At 35.8% G+C, this 20,938-nt stretch overlaps 1 protein-coding gene across 4 annotated transcripts in view; it reads left to right on the top strand.

The window, feature by feature from the left end:
* The window catches only part of LOC144893255 (double C2-like domain-containing protein alpha), a 46,053-nt gene that overhangs the window by 18,409 nt on the left and 6,706 nt on the right, over positions 1 to 20,938 (top strand). For 2 of the 4 annotated variants that reach the window (XR_013624284.1, XR_013624285.1), the window contains exons 2-4: positions 1,745 to 1,803; positions 2,191 to 2,272; positions 5,929 to 6,025. Coding sequence is in view for 2 of the 4 variants with exons in the window: in XM_078783126.1 (XP_078639252.1) it covers positions 2,191 to 2,272; positions 5,929 to 6,025 (179 nt within the window). In the remaining 2 variants the exon portion in view is untranslated. The remainder of the gene's footprint in view (positions 1 to 1,744; positions 1,804 to 2,190; positions 2,273 to 5,928; positions 6,026 to 20,938) is intronic. The other 2 variants (XM_078783126.1, XM_078783127.1) reach the window with 1 other exon arrangement.

The following is a 20,938-nucleotide window of genomic DNA, read 5'->3' as shown; positions in this document are numbered from 1 at the left end:
GCTATATATCGATTGAAGTTTTTTTTTAACAGATGCATTCACAGTTTCTTACATAAATTTTCAATTATGGACGCTTTTTCACTTTTCATTTATGGACATTATTGTCATGTTTATTTAAAGGTTTACAGTTAAAGAAATTACAATTTTAAATGCTAGATATAGATTTAGTTGTTTTTTTTACGGACGCATTTACAGTTTCTTACATAAATTTTCAATTACGGACGCTTTTTCACTTTTCATTTATGGACATTATTGTCATGTTTATTTGAAAGCTTACAGTTAAAGAAATTACAATTTTCAAATGCTGGATATAGATTGAGTTGTTTTTTTTACGGACGCATTTACAGTTTCTTACATAAATTTTCAATTACGGACGCTTTTTCACTTTTCATTTATGGACATTATTGTCATGTTTATTTCAAAGCTTACAGTTAAAGAAATTGCAATTTTCAAATGCTATATATAGATTGAGTTTTTTTTTTCTACGGATGCATTTACAGTTTTTTATGTAAATTTTCAATTACGGACGCTTTTTCTCTTTTCTTTTATGGAAATTATTGTCATGTTTATTTAAAAGTTTACAGTTAAAGAAATTACAATTTTCAAATGCTATATATCGATTGAAGTTTTTTTTTAACGGATGCATTTGCAGTTTCTTACATAAATTTTCAATTACGGATGCTTTTTCACTTTTCATTTATGGACATTATTGTCATGTTTATTTAAAAGTTTACAGTTAAAGAAATTACAATTTTAAATGCTAGATATAGATTGAGTTGCTTTTTTACGGACGCATTTACAGTTTCTTACATAAATTTTCAATTACGGACGCTTTTTCACTTTTCATTTATGGACATTATTGTCATGTTTATTTAAAAGTTTACAGTTAAAGAAATTACAATTTTCAAATGCTATATATCGATTGAAGTTTTTTTTTAACGGATGCATTTTCAGTTTCTTACATAAATTTTCAATTATGGATGCTTTTTCACTTTTCATTTATGGACATTATTGTCATGTTTATTTAAAAGTTTACAGTTAAAGAAATTACAATTTTCAAATGCTGGATATAGATTGAGTTTTGTTTTTTTACGGACGCATTTACAGTTTCTTACATAAATTTTCAATTACGGACGCTTTTTCACTTTTCATTTATGGACATTATTGTCATGTTTATTTAAAAGTTTACAGTTAAAGAAATTGCAATTTTCAAATGCTGGATATAGATTGAGTTTTTTTTTTCTACGGACACATTTACAGTTTTTTATGTAAATTTTCAATTACGGACGCTTTTTCTCTTTTCATTTATGGACATTATTGTCATGTTTATTTCAAAGTTTACAATTAAAGAAATTACAATTTTCAGATGCGAGATATAGATTGTTGTTTATTTTTATGGACGCATTTACAGTTTTTTATGTAAATTTTCAAATACGGACGCTTTTTCTTTTTTCATTTATGGACATTATTGTCATGTTTATTTCAAAGTTTACAGTTAAAGAAATTTCAATTTTCAAATGCCAGATGTTGATTGAGGTTTTTGATTTTTTTTACATGTGTTTCTGGTTTTTTTTTTACCTCAATTTTCATTGAGACTTTTATTTCACAGTTTATAGTTATGGAAATTGCAATTTTGAAATGCTGGATATTGATTGAGGTTTTTTGTTAATTTTTTTTAAACTTGTGTTTACGGTTTTTTATGTAAATTTTCATTTACGGACGCTTTCCGACGGTTCTGTGACAGCTGTACCGCTTCAATGTCTGTCGCCACGCCAAAATTCAGCTTTCTACGACCCCTGAAAGGTACCGAACATTAATCAGTCAGTCAGTGGTTATAAAGAGGTCTAATTATGACATAAATATATATGATGACAATAAAGGGGGCAAGCAAATTAAAACCGTTTTTAATCAACAAATGAAAGGGTCTAATTGAACGAAAGATCATTAAACAGTCTAATGGTGGAACAGTTAGGAAGATAATGAATAATGAAAAATGAATGAATGATTGAAATGAATAAATGAAATATAATTATTTATTTTAAATCAACTTTGTGCAAGAAGTTCAAAAATAGTGTGTTAAAAAAATCCGACTTGATAATAAAACCTGTGTTTACAAATAACCTGAAACTGTCTGCAACGAACTTTCTCTATCCCTTCTCCTCTTCCCCACTTTTAACATTCCCTTACCAGAATTTTGGGGCCTGGTTTGGGTCGTCGGGGCAAGCGAAAAACAGTTGTGAAGAAACGAACCCTCAACCCAGAGTTTGTGCAGGTAAACGCTTCTTTCACTTCTTCCTCAACTCCTTATTCAAGGACATGAAATTGTCCATATGGGTTATATACCCGTACTTGGGAATGTTGTGAAAGTAAGTATGAGCTATGAACGTTCAGAGAAAAAGAACTGATTGTCAAGGACCAGAGCAATGCAAACATCATCACGTTATTTATATGAATGTTCATGCGGGTTTTCGCAATTCCCGTTCGCACACCGGTCTTGGACAGTGCCAGTTCTGCCTTAATTGATTCGTCATCCGGACTAAGCTTCATCATCATCACGACAATTATGAAACTTGTGCGAGAAAGATACAACTGAGGGAAATCATAAAAAATGAAATAATCTTCTGTTACGAAAAGGATCAGTGTGTGTGTGTGTGTGTGTGTGTGTGTGTGTGTGTGTGTGTGTTTGCATGTGTGTGTGTGTGTGTGTGTGTGTGTGTGTGTGTGTGTGTGTGTGTGTGTGTGTGTGTATGTATATGTGTGTGTGTGTGTGTGTGTATATGTATATGTGTGTATGCATGTGTGTGTGCGTGTGTCTGTGTGTGTGTGTGTGTATGTATGTATACGTGTATGTGTGTGTGTGTGTGTGTGTGTGTGTGTGTGTGTGTGTGTGTGTGTGTGTGTGTGTGTGTGTGTTTGCATGTGAAATCATAAAAAATGAAATAATCTTCTGTTACTAAAAGGATCAGTGTGTAAGTGTGTGTGCATGTGTTTGTGTGTGTGTGTGTGTGTGTGTGTTTGCATGTGTGTGTGTGTGTGTGTGTGTGTGTTTGCATGTGTGTGTGTGTGTGTGTATATGTATATGTGTGTGTGTGTGTATGTATGTATGTATGTGTATGTGTGTGTGTATGTATGTATGTGTGTGTGCATGTGTGTGTATATATGTGTATGTGTATGTATGTGCACGTGTGTATGTGTGTGTATATGTACATGTGTGTGTGTGTTTGTGTGTGTGTGTGTGTGTGTGTATGTGTGTGTGTGCTTTATTAGCAGAAGCCTGTTGTAAAATGCCACGATATAAATAAGGAAGCCTTTTATTCCTACGCTCATTGAAAGAGCTCAGAAATGGGAGGCTGTAGATTTCTACAGTGCAGTAAAGAAAAAATTCAGAAGTGATTAAGGCAGCGGTCTGTTGCCTATACACTGCCTGGGTTCAATTCTTTGTCTGATTGAAAAAAATATAATTTTACTGGAATTTTGGATTCATTTGAAGCACTTCTACTTAATAAAAAAAAATTCTCTCCAAGGAGCATTTCTGTGTTTCATGGAGGTACAAACAGACAATAGGTCTCTTATACAGTGCGTGTCAAAAAAAAGGTAATCCGAATTCAAGGGGTTAATATGCAAAGGTTATTTAGTTTGACAATTTACATGTGGTTTACTAATTATGAGAAGATCCTCAGCTTTCCATTGATGCCTTTCATGCATCATTGCTGTCACACATGACCGAATACATGTTAATTGAAAATGGCAAGTTCAATTCGCATTTTTACAAGTTTGGCTAATCGGTGCAAGACAGTTTGAAATGGACGCATTGATTGTCGACTGCCAAGTTGATTATGTAAAATTGTTAAGCTGGTCTGGTAATCGTCGGTTGCATCATCCTTTGTTTAAGATGGGTATTTAAGATGGGCCTACATTGTATGGGCTTAGAGACAGTCTGAGTCATTGAAAAGATGGTTCAACTTACAACCTTCGTGGTTCAACGAACAGCAGACCTTCGTAGTTACAACCTTTCACCAAACTGGAAGTTTGCAGTGAACTCGTGATGCGTTCAGGGAACGTTTCCCAGAACGGGAGCCTCCAGCAGCCAAAACCATCTGGGCGAATGTTGGAAAATACCAAGAGCATGGCACGAGCTTCAACCGCAACAAGGGGAATTCTGGTAGGAGGCGCTCTGGGCGATCGGAAATGAACATTGCAGCCTTAAGGCAGCAAGTTTTGGAGCATCCTATGGATACCAGCGCAAGACCAAATGGGGCGGAATTGCCTTTGGCAACATTCAACCGAATCACAAGACTGGACCTCCACCAACATCCATATCGGATTCACATCCGGCATCAACTTACGCCAGGGGATTTTGCCAGGAGGCTGGTGCTTGCCGGATGGTTGACAGCACGTTGCGAAGCAGATGTCAATTTCCTGCGGTATCTCATTATCGGCGGCGAAGCTGCTTTCACCATGGACGGCAAGGTCAATACCTATAATGTTCTTGAATATGCACCGACAGGACAACCCCCGGAATTTAATTTTGACACCAACATGAATCGACAAAAGTGGACTGTTTGGTTGGGACTTTGTGGAAGTGGTCAGGTGATCGGACCATTTTTCTTTCAAAGGAATGTCAATGGTAACAGGTATCTGCAGATGATCAATGATGAAGTTTTACCACAGCTGGAGGAGAACTTTGAGTGACAGGTTCGTGGTGTCTTCAGATATCTCTGGTGGGCCCAAGACGGCGCCCCAGCACATCATCTTATCGCTGTCCGAGATCGACTGAGGGAACTCTTTGGAGACCGAGTCTTTGCCCTCAACCATGCAGTGGAATGGCTGCCAAGATCACCTGACCTCACACCATGTGATTACTTCCTTTGGGGACATTTAATGAACAAGGTGTTCGTAACTCCTCCCCGTGATCTTGACGAATTGCAGGGCCGTATTCGACATGAAGTGGATGCTTTGCGCAATGACCCGGCTATGGTGAGACGAGCAGTTCAGGGCATGCTCCGCCGCTGTGAGCTTTGTGTTGAAAGGGGAGGTGGACATGTTGAAGGTGTGGGTGCATAAAGGCCAATCATTCCTGAGAAAAGTTCACATCTGACGTTCATTTTGCACCAATTATCCTAACTTGCATCGATTAGCCAAACTTGTAAAAATGCGATTTGAACTTGTCATTTTCAATGAACATGTACTCGGTCATGTGTGACATCAATGATGCATGGAAGTTATCAATGGAAAGCTGAGGATCTCCTCTTAATTCGTAAACCACATGTAAATTGTCAAAATACATAACCTTTGCATATTAACCCCTTGAATTCGGATTAGCTTCTTTTTTTTTGATACACGCTGTATATGTATATATAGGATACGAGCAGTGGTGCCCGGTGCTTCCCGGTCTATTTTCTGGGGTAGGGGGTGGCTTAAAACACTTCCCTACACCCACTAAGAAATGGGGTCAGGGATCATTTAATATTACCTTTCACATAGCTACAAGGACTTAGGCACAATAGAGCAATTCAAAAAAAAAAATCTAACTTTATATTCAAAATGTTCAAAAACTCTTTTTTGCCTGAAACATCCCTCAGCATTCACTTATGAACCTCTGAAATTTTGACGAAGATACACTCAGCCAACTTTGAGAAAAATGGTGGCACACACACCCTCAAACTTCTCTCGTATAGTCTAGACTAGATAGTCTTCTGGGAATGTTTTTTTCCTCATGATGACATCATCCAAGTATCAAGGAATGATTGAATTGGAATTTCCATGTTGATCACTTGTCTATAATTTAAGTAATTCCAGGAATGAGTCTGTTGATGGTGTGTCGTGTTTCTTGTCTAGCCATTTAACCTCTTTTGATTAATTATATGTGTCAAATATCATCGATTGTCGACCTTAAATCCATATATATCTGTGTCTCTCATCCAACAGGAGTTTATATTCGAATTTCAGGCAGCTGAACTCAAGCAGTGCTGGCTGAAGGTCATGGTATGGGACTATGACGTTGGTCGTTTTGACGATTTTATAGGTAACTCACTTTTATACAAGGACAGAATACAAGGACATTTTAATAATGTAATAAAAATGTATTTTAATACATTATTAAAATCGATGGCTAATATAGAGACATGTCAAATTAATCGATCAAAGGGGTTTACAGAAACTTCTTGTGAATCGATTCATGCAGTAACAAAGGATGGCACACGATTCCAGCCGTCGTGTCCGTCCTCTCACCAAAAGGAGCGTGAAAGGATTGCATGGCGGAGCTGGAAATACTAATCGATCCATGTCTTCACAGGCCCATTGCGCATGAGATGTTTGGTTGTTAGTTTCCTCAGATCCCCCATGTAGACTACTTTGGAATTTTGGTAAAACAAATCCGGTTGGCCTTTTGATTTTCCCATCTGAAGCCCTGGGATGCTCAGAGACAGGTTTAAAACGCAAGTGCGGATGAGCTTGTCCATTGACTACGAAAATGCTTGTGCTTCATGGAAAAGTGCACTGAAGTCAACTAATGTCTGTTTTAGATGTAATTTGTGCAGAAGTGCCCCTCCATGAACCTTGGACCACCAAAATAAAATACAACATGACACAAAGGGGAAGCACTAATGCCTGGAGGCCACGTGCGCAGGCCAGGATTAGCAATGTGGAACAGCCGCTAATAATAAAATAAACCTCACCCACGTCCCATGGAAGTGGTTCAGTTTGGCATTTTTAATATGAAATAGGCAAAGCCGAGAAATGAGTGAAACCCTTTACAATTATGCATTGGAATTACCCAATAGAATTACACTTTAAAATTACCGTTTAGAATTACCGTTTAGAATTACCGTTTAGAATTACCGTTTAGAATTACCGTTTAGAATTACCCTTTAGAATTACCCTTTAGAATCACCCTTTAGAATCACCCTTTAGAATTACCCTTTAGAACTACCCTTTAGAATTACCCTTTAGAATTACCCTTTAGAATCACCCTTTAGAATTACCCTTTAGAACTACCCTTTAGAATTACACTTTATAATTACCCTTTACAATTACCCTTTGGAATTACCCTTCAGAATTACCCTTTAGAATTACCCTTTAGAAATGCTCTTTAGATTACCATTTAGAATTACCCTTTAGAATTACCCTTTAGAATTACTCTTCAGAATTACCCTTTAGAATTACCGTTTAGAATTACCCTTTAGAATTACCCTTCAGAATTACCCTTTAGAATTACCCTTTAGAATTACCCATTAGAATTACCTATTAGAATTACCCTTCAGAATTACCCTTTAGAATTACCCTTTAGAATTACCCTTCAGAATTACCCTTTGGAATTACCCTTTACAATTACCCATTAGAACTAAGCTTTAGAATTACCGTTTAGAATTACCCTTTAGAATTACCCTTCAGAATTACCCTTTAGAATTACCCTTTAGAATTACCCATTAGAATTACCTATTAGAATTACCCTTCAGAATTACCCTTTAGAATTACCCTTTAGAATTACCCTTTAGAATTACCCTTTAGAATTACCCTTCAGAATTACCCTTTAGAATTACCCTTTAGAATTACCCATTAGAATTACCTATTAGAATTACCCATTAGAATTACCCTTTAGAATTACCCTTTAGAATTACCCTTTAGAATTACACTTTAGAATTACCCTTTAGAATTACCCTTTAGAATTACCCTTTAGAATTACCCTTTAGAATTACCCTTTAGAATTACACTTTAAAATTACCCTTTAGAATTACCCTTTAGAATTACCCTTTAGAATTACCCTTTAGAATTACCCATTAGAATCACACATTAGAATTACACATTAGAATTACCCTTTAGAATTACACTTTAGAATTACCCTTTAGAATTACCCTTCAGAATTACCCTTTAGAATTACCCTTTAGAATTACCCTTTAGAATTACCCTTTAGAATTACCCATTAGAATCACACATTAGAATTACACATTAGAATTACCCTTTAGAATTACACTTTAAAATTACCCTTTCAAATTACCCTTCAGAATTACCCTTTAGAATTACACTTTATAATTACCCTTTACAATTACCCTTTGGAATTACACTTTAGAATTACTCTTCAGAATTACCCTTTAGAATTACCGTTTAGAATTACCCTTTAGAATTACCCTTCAGAATTACCCTTTAGAATTACCCTTTAGAATTACCCATTAGAATTACCTATTAGAATTACCCTTCAGAATTACCCTTTAGAATTACCCTTTAGAATTACCCTTCAGAATTACCCTTTGGAATTACCCTTTACAATTACCCATTAGAACTAAGCTTTAGAATTACCGTTTAGAATTACCCTTTAGAATTACCCTTCAGAATTACCCTTTAGAATTACCCTTTAGAATTACCCATTAGAATTACCTATTAGAATTACCCTTCAGAATTACCCTTTAGAATTACCCTTTAGAATTACCCTTTAGAATTACCCTTTAGAATTACCCTTCAGAATTACCCTTTAGAATTACCCTTTAGAATTACCCATTAGAATTACCTATTAGAATTACCCATTAGAATTACCCTTTAGAATTACCCTTTAGAATTACCCTTTAGAATTACACTTTAGAATTACCCTTTAGAATTACCCTTTAGAATTACCCTTTAGAATTACCCTTTAGAATTACCCTTTAGAATTACACTTTAAAATTACCCTTTAGAATTACCCTTTAGAATTACCCTTTAGAATTACCCTTTAGAATTACCCATTAGAATCACACATTAGAATTACACATTAGAATTACCCTTTAGAATTACACTTTAGAATTACCCTTTAGAATTACCCTTCAGAATTACCCTTTAGAATTACCCTTTAGAATTACCCTTTAGAATTACCCTTTAGAATTACCCATTAGAATCACACATTAGAATTACACATTAGAATTACCCTTTAGAATTACACTTTAAAATTACCCTTTCAAATTACCCTTCAGAATTACCCTTCAGAATTACCCTTTAGAATTACCCTTTAGAATTACCCTTTAGAATTACCCTTTAGAATTACCCTTTAGAATTACACTTTAGAATTACTCTTTAAAATTACCCTTTAGAATTACTCTTTAAAATTACCCTTTAGAATTACCCTTTAGAATTACCCTTTAGAATTACCCTTTAGAATTACCCATTAGAATCACACATTAGAATTACACATTAGAATTACCCTTTAGAATTACACTTTAGAATTACCCTTTAGAATTACCCTTTAGAATTACCCTTTAGAATTACCCTTTAGAATTACCCTTTAGAATTACCCTTTAGAATTACCCTTTAGAATTACTCTTTAAAATTACCCTTTAGAATTACCCTTTAGAATTACCCTTTAGAATTACCCTTTAGAATTACCCATTAGAATCACACATTAGAATTACACATTAGAATTACCCTTTAGAATTACACTTTAGAATTACCCTTTAGAATTACCCTTTAGAATTACCCTTTAGAATTACCCTTTAGAATTACCCTTTAGAATTACCCTTTAGAATCACCCTTTAGAATTACCCTTTAGAACTACCCTTTAGAATTACACTTTAGAATTACCCTTTACAATTACCCTTTGGAATTACACTTTAGAATTACCCTTTAAAATTACACATTAGAATTACCCTTTAGAATTACACTTTAGAATTACCCTTTAGAATTACCCTTTAGAATTACTCTTTAAAATTACCCTTTAGAATTACCCTTTAGAATTACCCTTTAGAATTACCCTTTAGAATTACCCATTAGAATCACACATTAGAATTACACATTATAATTACCCTTTAGAATTACACTTTAGAATTACCCTTTAGAATTACCCTTTAGAATTGCCCTTTAGAATTACCCTTTAGAATTACACTTTAGAATTACCCTTTAGAATTACCCTTTAGAATTACCCTTTAGAATTACACTTTAGAATTACCCTTTACAATTACCCTTTGGAATTACACTTTAGAATTACCCTTTAAAATTACACTTTAGAATTACCCTTTAGAATTACCCTTTAGAATTACCCTTCAGAATTACCCTTTAGAATTACCCTTTAGAATTACCCTTTAGAATTACCCTTTAGAATTACCCTTTAGAATTACCCTTTAGAATTACCCTTTAGAATTACACTTTAGAATTACTTATTAAAATTACCCTTTAGAATTACCCTTTAGAATTACTCTTTAAAATTACCCTTTAGAATTACCCTTTAGAATTACCCTTTAGAATTACCCTTTAGAATTACCCTTTAGAATTACACTTTAGAATTACACTTTAGAATTACCCTTTAGAATTACCCTTTAGAATTACCCTTTAGAATTACCCTTTACAATTACCCTTTACAATTACCCATTAGAACTAAGCTTTAGAATTACCGTTTAGAATTACCCTTGAGAATTACCCATTAGAATTACCATTTAGAATTACCCTTTAGAATTACCCTTCAGAATTACCCTTTAGAATTACCCTTCAGAATTACCCTTTAGAATTACCCTTTAGAATTACCCATTAGAATTACCTATTAGAATTACCCATTAGAATTACCCTTTAGAATTACCCTTTAGAATTGCCCTTTAGAATTACACTTTAGAATTACCCTTTAGAATTACCCTTTAGAATTACCCTTAAGAATTACCCTTTAGAATTACCCTTTAGAATTACACTTTAGAATTACCCTTTAGAATTACCCTTTAGAATTACCCTTCAGAATTACCCTTTAGAATTACCCTTTAGAATTACCCTTTAGAAGTACCCTTTAGAATTACCCTTTAGAATTACTCTTCAAAATTACCCTTTAGAATTACCCATTAGAATTACCGTTTAGAATTACCCTTTAGAATTACCCATTAGAATTACCCTTTAAAATTACCATTTAAAATTACCCTTTAAAATTAACCTTTAGAATTACCCTTTAGAATTACCCTTTAGAATTACTGTTTGGAATTACCCTTTAGAATTACCGTTTAGAATTACCCTTTAGAATTACCCTTTTGAATTACCCTTTAGAATTACCCTTTGGAATTACCCTTTAGAATTACCCTTTAGAATTACCCTTCAGAATTACCCTTTAGAATTAGCCTTTAGAATTACCCTTTAGAATTACCCATTAGAATTACCCTTTAGAATTACCCATTAGAATCACCCATTAGAATTACACATTAGAATTACCCTTTAGAATTACTCTTTAGAATTACCCTTTGGAATTACTCTTTAGAATTACACTTTAGAATTACTCTTTAGAATTACCCTTCAGAATTACTCTTTAGAATTACCCTTCAGAATTACTCTTTAGAATTACCCTTTAGAATTACTCTTTAGAATTACCCTTTGGAATTACTCTTTAGAATTACACTTTAGAATTACTCTTTAGAATTACCCTTCAGAATTACTCTTTAGAATTACCCTTTAGAATTACCCTTTCGAATTACCCTTTAGAATTACACTTTGGAATTACCCTTTAGAATTACCCTTTCGAATTACCCTTTAGAATTACACTTTGGAATTATACATTAGAATTACCCTTTAGAATTACCCTTCAGAATTACTCTTTAGAATTACCCTTTGGAATTACCCTTTAGAATTACCCTTTCGAATTACCCTTTAGAATTACACTTTGGAATTATACATTAGAATTACCCTTTAGAATTACCCTTTATAATTACCCTTCAGAATTACTCTTTACAATTACCCTTTGGAATTACCCTTTAGAATTACCCTTTCTAATTATACATTAGAATTACCCTTTAGAATTACCCTTTATAATTACCCTTCAGAATTACTCTTCAGAATTACTCTTTGGAATTACCCTTTAGAATTACCCTTTAGAATTATACATTAGTATTACCCTTGAGAATTAACCTTTATAATTACCCTTTAGAATTACACTTTGGAATTATACATTAGAATTACCCTTTGGAATTACCCTTTAGAATTACCCTTTAGAATTACACATTTGAATTACACATTAGAATTACCCTTTAGAATTACCCTTTAGAATTACCCTTTAGAATTACCCTTTAGAATTACCCTTTAGAATGATACATTAGAATTACCCTTCATAATTACCCTTTAGAATTACACAATAGAATTACCCTTTTGAATTATCCTTTAGAATTACCCTTTAGAATTACCCTTTAGAATTACCGTTTAGAATTACCCTTTAGAATTACCCTTTAGAATTACCCTTTGGAATTACTCTTTAGAATTACACTTTAGAATTACCCTTTAGAATTACCCTTTAGAATTACCCTTTAGAATTACCCTTTAGAATTACCCTTTAGAATTACCCTTTAGAATTTCCCTTTGGAATTACACTTTAGAATTACACTTTCGAGTTACCCTTTAGAATTACTTTAGAATTTAGAATATCATTAGAATGATACATTAGAATGATACATACGGCAAACCCTTTAGAATTTCCCTTTGGAATTACACTTTAGAATTACACTTTCGAGTTACCCTTTAGAATTACACTTTAGAATTACCCTTTAGAATTACCCTTTAGAATTACACTTTAGAATTACCCTTTAGAATTTCCCTTTGGAATTACACTTTAGAATTACACTTTAGAATTACCCTTTAGAATTACCCTTTAGAATTACACTTTAGAATTACCCTTTAGAATTTCCCTTTAGAATTACACTTTAGAATTACCCTTTAGAATTACCCTTTAGAATTACACTTTAGAATTACACTTTAGAATTTCCCTTTAGAATTACACTTTAGAATTACCCTTTAGAATTACACATTAGAATTACCCTTTAGAATTACCCTTTAGAATTACCCTTTAGAATTACCCTTTAGAATTACCCTTTAGAATTACCCTTTAGAATGATACATTAGAATTACCCTTCATAATTACCCTTTAGAATTACACAATAGAATTACCCTTTTGAATTATCCTTTAGAATTACCCTTTAGAATTACCCTTTAGAATTACCCTTTAGAATTACCCTTTAGAATTACCCTTTAGAATTACCCTTTAGAATTACCCTTTAGAATTACTCTTTAGAATTACCCTTTAGAATTACCCTTTAGAATTTCCCTTTGGAATTACACTTTAGAATTACACTTTCGAGTTACCCTTTAGAATTACACTTTAGAATTACTCTTTAGAATTACCCTTTGGAATTACTCTTTAGAATTACCCTTTAGAATTACCCTTTAGAATTTCCCTTTGGAATTACACTTTAGAATTACACTTTCGAGTTACCCTTTAGAATTACACTTTAGAATTACTCTTTAGAATTACCCTTTAGAATTACCCTTTAGATTTACCATTTAGAATTACCCTTTAGAATTACCGTTTGGAATTACCATTTAGAATTACCCTTTAGAATTACCCTTTAGAATTTCCCTTTGGAATTACACTTTAGAATTACACTTTCGAGTTACCCTTTAGAATTTCCCTTTAGAATTACACTTTAGAATTACCCTTTAGAATTACACTTTAGAATTACTCTTTAGAATTACCCTTTGGAATTACCCTTTAGAATTACACTTTAGAATTACCCTTTAGAATTACACTTTAGAATTACTCTTTAGAATTACCCTTTGGAATTACCCTTTAGAATTACCCTTTAGAATTACCCTTTAGATTTACCATTTAGAATTACCCTTTAGAATTACCGTTTGGAATTACCCTTTAGAATTACCCTTTAGAATTACCCTTTAGATTTACCATTTAGAATTACCCTTTAGAATTACCGTTTGGAATTACCCTTTAGAATTACCCTTTAGATTTACCATTTAGAATTACCCTTTAGAATTACCGTTTGGAATTACCATTTAGAATTACCCTTTAGAATTACCCTTTAGATTTACCATTTAGAATTACCCTTTAGAATTACCGTTTGGAATTACCATTTGGAATTACCCTTTAGAATTACCCTTTAGATTTACCATTTAGAATTACCCTTTAGAATTACCGTTTGGAATTACCATTTAGAATTACCCTTTAGAATTACCCTTTAGAATTACCATTTAGAATTACCCTTTAGAATTACCCTTTAGAATTTCCCTTTGGAATTACCATTTAGAATTACCCTTTAGAATTACCCTTTAGATTTACCATTTAGAATTACCCTTTAGAATTACCGTTTGGAATTACCATTTGGAATTACCCTTTAGAATTACCCTTTAGATTTACCATTTAGAATTACCCTTTAGAATTACCGTTTGGAATTACCATTTAGAATTACCCTTTAGAATTACCCTTTAGAATTTCCCTTTGGAATTACACTTTAGAATTACACTTTCGAGTTACCCTTTGGAATTACCCTTTAGAATTACCCTTTAGAATTACCCTTTAGAATTACCCTTTAGATTTACCATTTAGAATTACCCTTTAGAATTACCGTTTGGAATTACCATTTGGAATTACCCTTTAGAATTACCCTTTAGATTTACCATTTAGAATTACCCTTTAGAATTACCGTTTGGAATTACCATTTAGAATTACCCTTTAGAATTACCCTTTAGAATTTCCCTTTGGAATTACACTTTAGAATTACACTTTCGAGTTACCCTTTGGAATTACCCTTTAGAATTACCCTTTAGAATTACCCTTTAGAATTACCCTTTAGATTTACCATTTAGAATTACCCTTTAGAATTACCGTTTGGAATTACCATTTAGAATTACCCTTTAGAATTACCCTTTAGAATTACCGTTTGGAATTACCATTTAGAATTACCCTTTAGAATTACCCTTTATAATTATTTTTTAGAATTACCCTTGAAGGGAGATGCCTGTTGGATACACAGTCCTCGTTTCCTGATGCTATTTGTAACACCAGCTCACCAGGTCGTGGCCATATCTGTTCTTTGAGTGAAGCTCACTCATAATAACCTCCTCTTTGGATCGGCTGGTATTAAACAGATAAATATGGAATGAGGGAGTTCTCCAAGTCTTTCGTTGTGCACAGACACAGCCCTTTCTTTCAGGAACGTTTCCAAGTATTTTTCGCTTCTTTTACGTTTTTAGAAGCTTTGTGAGCCATTTTAGGTAACAATCCTTATTTTACTCACGTGTGATATACTTTATGGTGCCCCAAACTGCCGGTTATAAAGGTTTGTGCGCATGCTCACCGAGTATTCTGGGGTGGATTACGTCATTTCGAAAATTGCAAATTGATTTCTGCACAAGAACCTCAGGGAACCTCAATCTCAAGAACATTTCTTCTTCTTCTTCGTCTTTCATACGGCTTAGCAGAAGCTATCGTCACATATTTAGTTGTACGTCCCCTAGCCACTCCAAATTCCTGTTGGAGAGTGACTTTAACTCCAAGATGTCGCCCTGAAACGTGTGTCGGGTACAGCATGTTATGATGGGTTCCATGGCTTGTGCAGAGTTTCCGTCGTCACAGCTAGGCGAGGTTTTGAGGAGACACTCCTGAATCAGGTGGCCACATCTGCTATGTCTGCCCAGTCCTTATCCCGGCGAGGGTTGTCCACATGCTGCTCGGAAGATGGAACCCAGGTTGTTGAATTGTTGCATCCTGAACAATGTATTTAAGAACAATTACGTAACTTTATTCAAAGGAGACCAGATTTCATTACAGTTCTCTGGTACCATGAGTATTGACTGCGAATAACTCACCGCTCGGCTCCTCTTTTACCTGTTGTAATGGAAATGCTGCTGGGCTGGAAAGCACGTTTCCAACAGGGATATTCTTCCATTGAAAAGATGTGTGAGCGATCATTGATTGGCAGTGCACACCATAATCACTCACACCTGTCCCAGCAGGGCATTGCAAAATGTCACATTAGCGATGTGATTTCCAGGTAGGTGCCAGGTTCTACAGAAGCACAGCGTGTTTCTATATTTTGTGGCAATGCATCAGGGACAGCGACGGATATTGCTCGTGTGGAATACAGCGTTTAATATCCTGGTGGTGTCCAAAAAGGCTTCCTGCATTGCCCTAACAAATGGCGCAATTACTGGGCTGTTTACGCACAACTTTTAAAAGGAACTCCTTTGGAACCCTTCCCAGAATCCCATCAAATATTGAAGTGCAATGCACCTTGGCTGCTTCTATGAGCCGACTACCATGTGAAGAAATCCTGTCCTAAATCAATGATTCTTTCCTCAATTTTGCCTTTTGTCCCTGTACCTAGCAGTAGAAAGTCAGCATCACATAATCGACAATCTGCCTTTCCCTGCAGACATTCTCATTTGTTTCGAGGATGCCCTATATGGGATTGACCGATATCACAGCATCCTATTTTGACCTTTCTTTACACTCTCAACTTTGACCCCTACCGATTCCTCAATATTACAAGTCTTTCAAAGGTGATCTATCAGTATTACAATTTTGTTCCTCTTTTCTTCCTTGTGCGCTTGCCGTAACAATAACCCGCGTTCTTGTTGAAACAGGTTTCATTTTCTGCCTGGGTGCACCATTTTATTCACTGCACACCAATTCCGCTCTCTTTATGATCCAGGCCATCCAATGAGTCATTGGTGTATAAATTTTTTGACCTTTTTTTTTTTTTTTTTACAACGACGTTCGATTCGGCAAACTGCCGTTTGGCTCGTCATGTGCTGCGTTCACATTGGAGGAATTCTTGTAATTGACATATTTATGTACTTTATGTAGCCAACCAATCAAGCTTTATGTACCGCATCTACTTGTTATTCACTTAACTTTCACTTCCACATCTACAGAACATTACCGTATATCTTTTTCCATTTGGAACAAGTCTCAGCGCCGTGGAATATTTTACGCCTACACAATTACAGACGTTGTGTGTAGGCGAATATTTTACGCCGTCTGGAGGACGTTGTGCTCCATAACACCTGATCGTGTGCTCTTACTGTCACTCCCCTCACCTGGATGAGTGTTGGGTTTAAAGTTTGACCCCCTTGAGGATCAAATCAAGGACCAGACAGGTCACCGGCATGATCAATAACCAATGAGTCAAAATCAATAACACATTATTTATTGCATCTAAGCTTATTGTAGAAACTACTTTCCAGGTAGAAACTACTTTTTTATTGTAGAAACTACTCTCCATGTCGCTTACAAATTTACTTTTGCGTAGAGAGAGAGACCACCTTCAGAGGCCATTTTCTCAAGGCAGGGGTTGGCCTTTTTCAGGCACAGGGGTCCCCTTTTTGAAGCGATGTTTTATGGCCGGATGCCCTTCCTGCAGCCAACCCTGTTCGTCGCCTCTTCCGACAAACACAGAATTACCAGTGAACTGGTACTCAAATTTCCGACCTCGGAAGGATGACAGGCTGAGTCAACCCCCCTGGCATTAATTCAGCGATCGACCGGGATTCGAACCCAGGATCCTAGGATCCCAAGCCGGCACCCTAACCGCTATGCCAACACCAGGCTGTATATGAGGCGTCTATTTATTATGTACGCAATGCAAGAGAGTTGAAGGATTGTGACAATTTGAATTGAGCAAAGAAGGAGGAAATAGAAGAGAAAAATAAGGATGCCCAAGTCTGGTTGGAGTGGAGAGAAAAGGGAAGTGGCTTCTATGCTGCGAAGAGGAAGGAAAGGTGGGGTTACACCATATATGCGTATTAAATAAGTAGATGGCTTCTTGTCTCTTTTCCTTTTTAAATAAAAAGCTCTTCTTTATTTGTCATCAGTGTGGTGAGCTTGCCATCTCCCCCTTTGATTTACCCTTTGACCTTTTTCAAAGTCCTCTTTCCTCTCCAATCCATTGGTTTATGAGTGCAACGTGTAACTAACAAGTGCCGTGACCTACCCAGGCAGACTTTCAGGCCTACATCAACAGACTTCCAGCATCGTCACAAATATCAGCAACAAGTCGCAAATACGGACTCGATTACATAACCGTAAAGCGGGGTGAAATTGAACACTTTTTGAAGTTTTTTTTTTTACAATTTTGAAGAACTTAAACAAAATAAATGTGTGGAATTACTGGCTTCAAATTCCCCTCCAGGGTGTGACCTTTCCAACACTCCAATTTGGCAACCATAAGATTTGGGGTTGATGGGTATTTTTTTTGATATTAAGGTGTTAAAAGTCACCTATCATGCTTGGGGCGTGTTTGAACCCCTACTGATTACCTCCGCCACCAAAGGTGCATGGAGGTTATGTTTTCACGTCTGTCCGTCCGTCCGTCCGTCCGTTTGTGAACAAGATATCTCAAAACGTTGTGGACTGATTCGGACGAAATTTGGCAGAGATATAGGGTACGTGACCAGGACGAAATGATTAGATTTTGGTGAAGATCCGGATTCGGATCCGACTACTGGAATTTTAAAAGTGATTCTTCACCATTGGGAGATAGGGCCAAAAACGATACATAGCAGGATATCTCAAAAAGTTGTGGACGGATTTCGACGAAACTTGGTGGACCGGTTGTGTGTGTGACAAGAAAGAATCGATTCAATTTTGGTGAAGATCCGGATCCGGCTAGTAGAATTTTTAAAGTGATTCTTCACTATTGAGTGATCCGGCCAAAAATGATATATAGCAGGATATCTCAAAAAGTTGTGGACGGATTTGGACGAAACATGGTGGAGAGGTTGTGTGTGTGTATGTAAAGGACTATTCGTTTCGATTTTGGTGAAGATCTGAATATTGATTCTGATACGAGAATTATTTAATTTTTAAGTGATTCTTCACCATTGAGAGATCCGGTGAAAAGCGATATATAACATGATATTTAAAAAAGTTATGGACGAGTTATGAATAAACTTGGTGGACGAATTGGTTATGTGACAAGAACAAGCAGATTAGATTTTGGTTCAGGTCCGAATCCAGATCCGGCCTATCAGTGGGATACAAAACGTAAACTGTTCACCAGGCGGAGATATACTCTCTACTGAGTGCCATTCTAGTTCACCATGTTTGAACACCTCAAAGTCTTACTTGAATTGGAGAGGGCTTTGAATTCGTTATGAGTTAAAAAAAAATAGCTGCAACACATTTCTGCGAAAAAAAATCATCCGAATGAACCTTGTGTTCAAAGTGTTCAAAGTCACCCGACGTTCAAAATCGCCCCACTTTATGGAACATTCCTCTTTCTATATTCCACATACATCATTCAAAATATAACTAGAAAGCATCTGAAAATGCAAAGCCCGTCCACGTCCGTTTGTAATCAGACTTCTTCTTCTTCTATAGACTCAAAATAACGAAAACATTGAAAAAAAAAATACAAAATGAAAATTGATGATTTTATGCAACCTTGAACTTTGAGCTTTCGATCTAAAAAAAATATAATAATCAGCTTCTAGCTTTTGATTGGTGAACCAATTATGTGACCCAATATGCACATTCTTAAAATTTCAGGTCAATCGGATGAAAATTGACGATTTTAGGTGACGCTGACCTTTGACCTTTTGACCAAATTGTTAATTTGTCTTCTCCATATTCTCATAATAAAGCTTTGTTGAAAATTTGATAACAAAACTCAAATGGTAAAAAAGTTACGGCCCGGACAGACACACACGCAGACAGACACATGGAAGTGATTGCAATACCCCGTCTCCTGCTGTGCACAGGACAGGATAACTAGGTTACTGTACCTCTTATTAATAGTTCTCCCAAAGCTTTTATTTGACATGTGAGTCTATCTTTCACCAAGTGCAATTATCAGTCATATATAGATTTGTCTATGGACAATTTCCTCCACATCAGTCGATTTTTCTCTGCACAATTTCCTCCAACGTGTTATTTATTTGGTCACAACTGACAGCAACCCATTCTAATTTTCCAGTGCCCCAGTCCTTGCTACAAATATCCAAATCAGCGTCTCCCACTGTCTTCCCTCACATGATAATCTTCACTTTATCCCTAATCCATCCCAATATCCTTGGCTATCAATCATTTCTCTCTTCTATCCCTCCTTACATCTCTTTCCCACTTCCCAGAGCACCAAATACTACATCATTAAGCGCTAAGCCTATAAACAGATTTTCCTCCAGCCTGGTTGAGGACATCATTTGAAAAATTGACATAACCAATGGAGCTGGTTTGAGGGCATCAGGTTGTGAAGGGGGAGGGAGGAGTAGCCAGTTTACAGAATTAACGAAATTATGCGACACACACACATATATATATATCTATACAGTCGTGGCCAAAAATATTGGCACCCTTGCAATTTTTTTAAATAACTCACAATTTTCTTCAAAAATAAGTTCAAATTGACGAAAGTATTTGGTCTCCACAATTCTTTATTTCACTCTTAATATTACAGAACCTTTGGTTTTGATTCAGAACTTAATACATCTGTTTAAATCAGAAAATAAAAAGAAATGGCATTGACAAAACTATTGATACCCTCGACTTAATATTTGGTAGCACAAAGCGCTTCCTATGGCCATGAATGAGCTTCCTACATCTCTACTGGCAGTTTGGCCCACTGTTCTTGTGCAAACTGCTCCAGTTCTCCCGGATTTGAAGGGTGCCTTCTCCCATCTGCTGTTTTCAGATCTCCCCACATGTGTTCAATGGGATTTAGATCTGGACTCATTGCTGGCCACTTCAGAACAATCCAGCGTTTTGTCTTGAACCATTCCTGGGTGCTTTTTGAAGTGTGTGTGGGGTCATTATCCTGCTGCAAGACCCATGGCCTTCGAAGGAGACCCAGCTTTCTGACACTGGGTTCAACATTGTGCTCCAAAATTCCTTGGTAATCTCCTGATTTCATGATGACATGCACACATTCAAGGCACCCAGTGCCAGAGGCAGCACAGCAACCCCAAACCATCACTGAACCTCCTCCATGTTTGACTGTTGGGAAGGTGTTCTTTTCTTTGAAGGCTTCATTTTGTTTTCTGTAAACATAGAGATGATGTGCTTTACCAAAAGGCTCTAATTTGGTCTCATCTGTCCACAGGACATTCTCCCAGAAGGATCTGGCTTGTTCAGGAGTGTTTTGGAAAACTCCAGTCAGGCTTTCTTATGTCTCACTCTCAGCAGTGGTGTCCTCCTGGGTCTCCTACAATAGAACCCCCTTTCATTGAGTTGGCG

This window comes from Myxine glutinosa, chromosome 8 (genome assembly GCF_964187855.1).
Source record: "Myxine glutinosa chromosome 8, kmMyxGlut1.1, whole genome shotgun sequence".
In the NCBI taxonomy this organism is placed as follows: Eukaryota; Metazoa; Chordata; class Myxini; order Myxiniformes; family Myxinidae; genus Myxine; species Myxine glutinosa.
The sequence above is the reverse complement of the archived record's forward strand: the minus strand, read 5'-3'. Positions and strand labels throughout refer to the sequence as shown.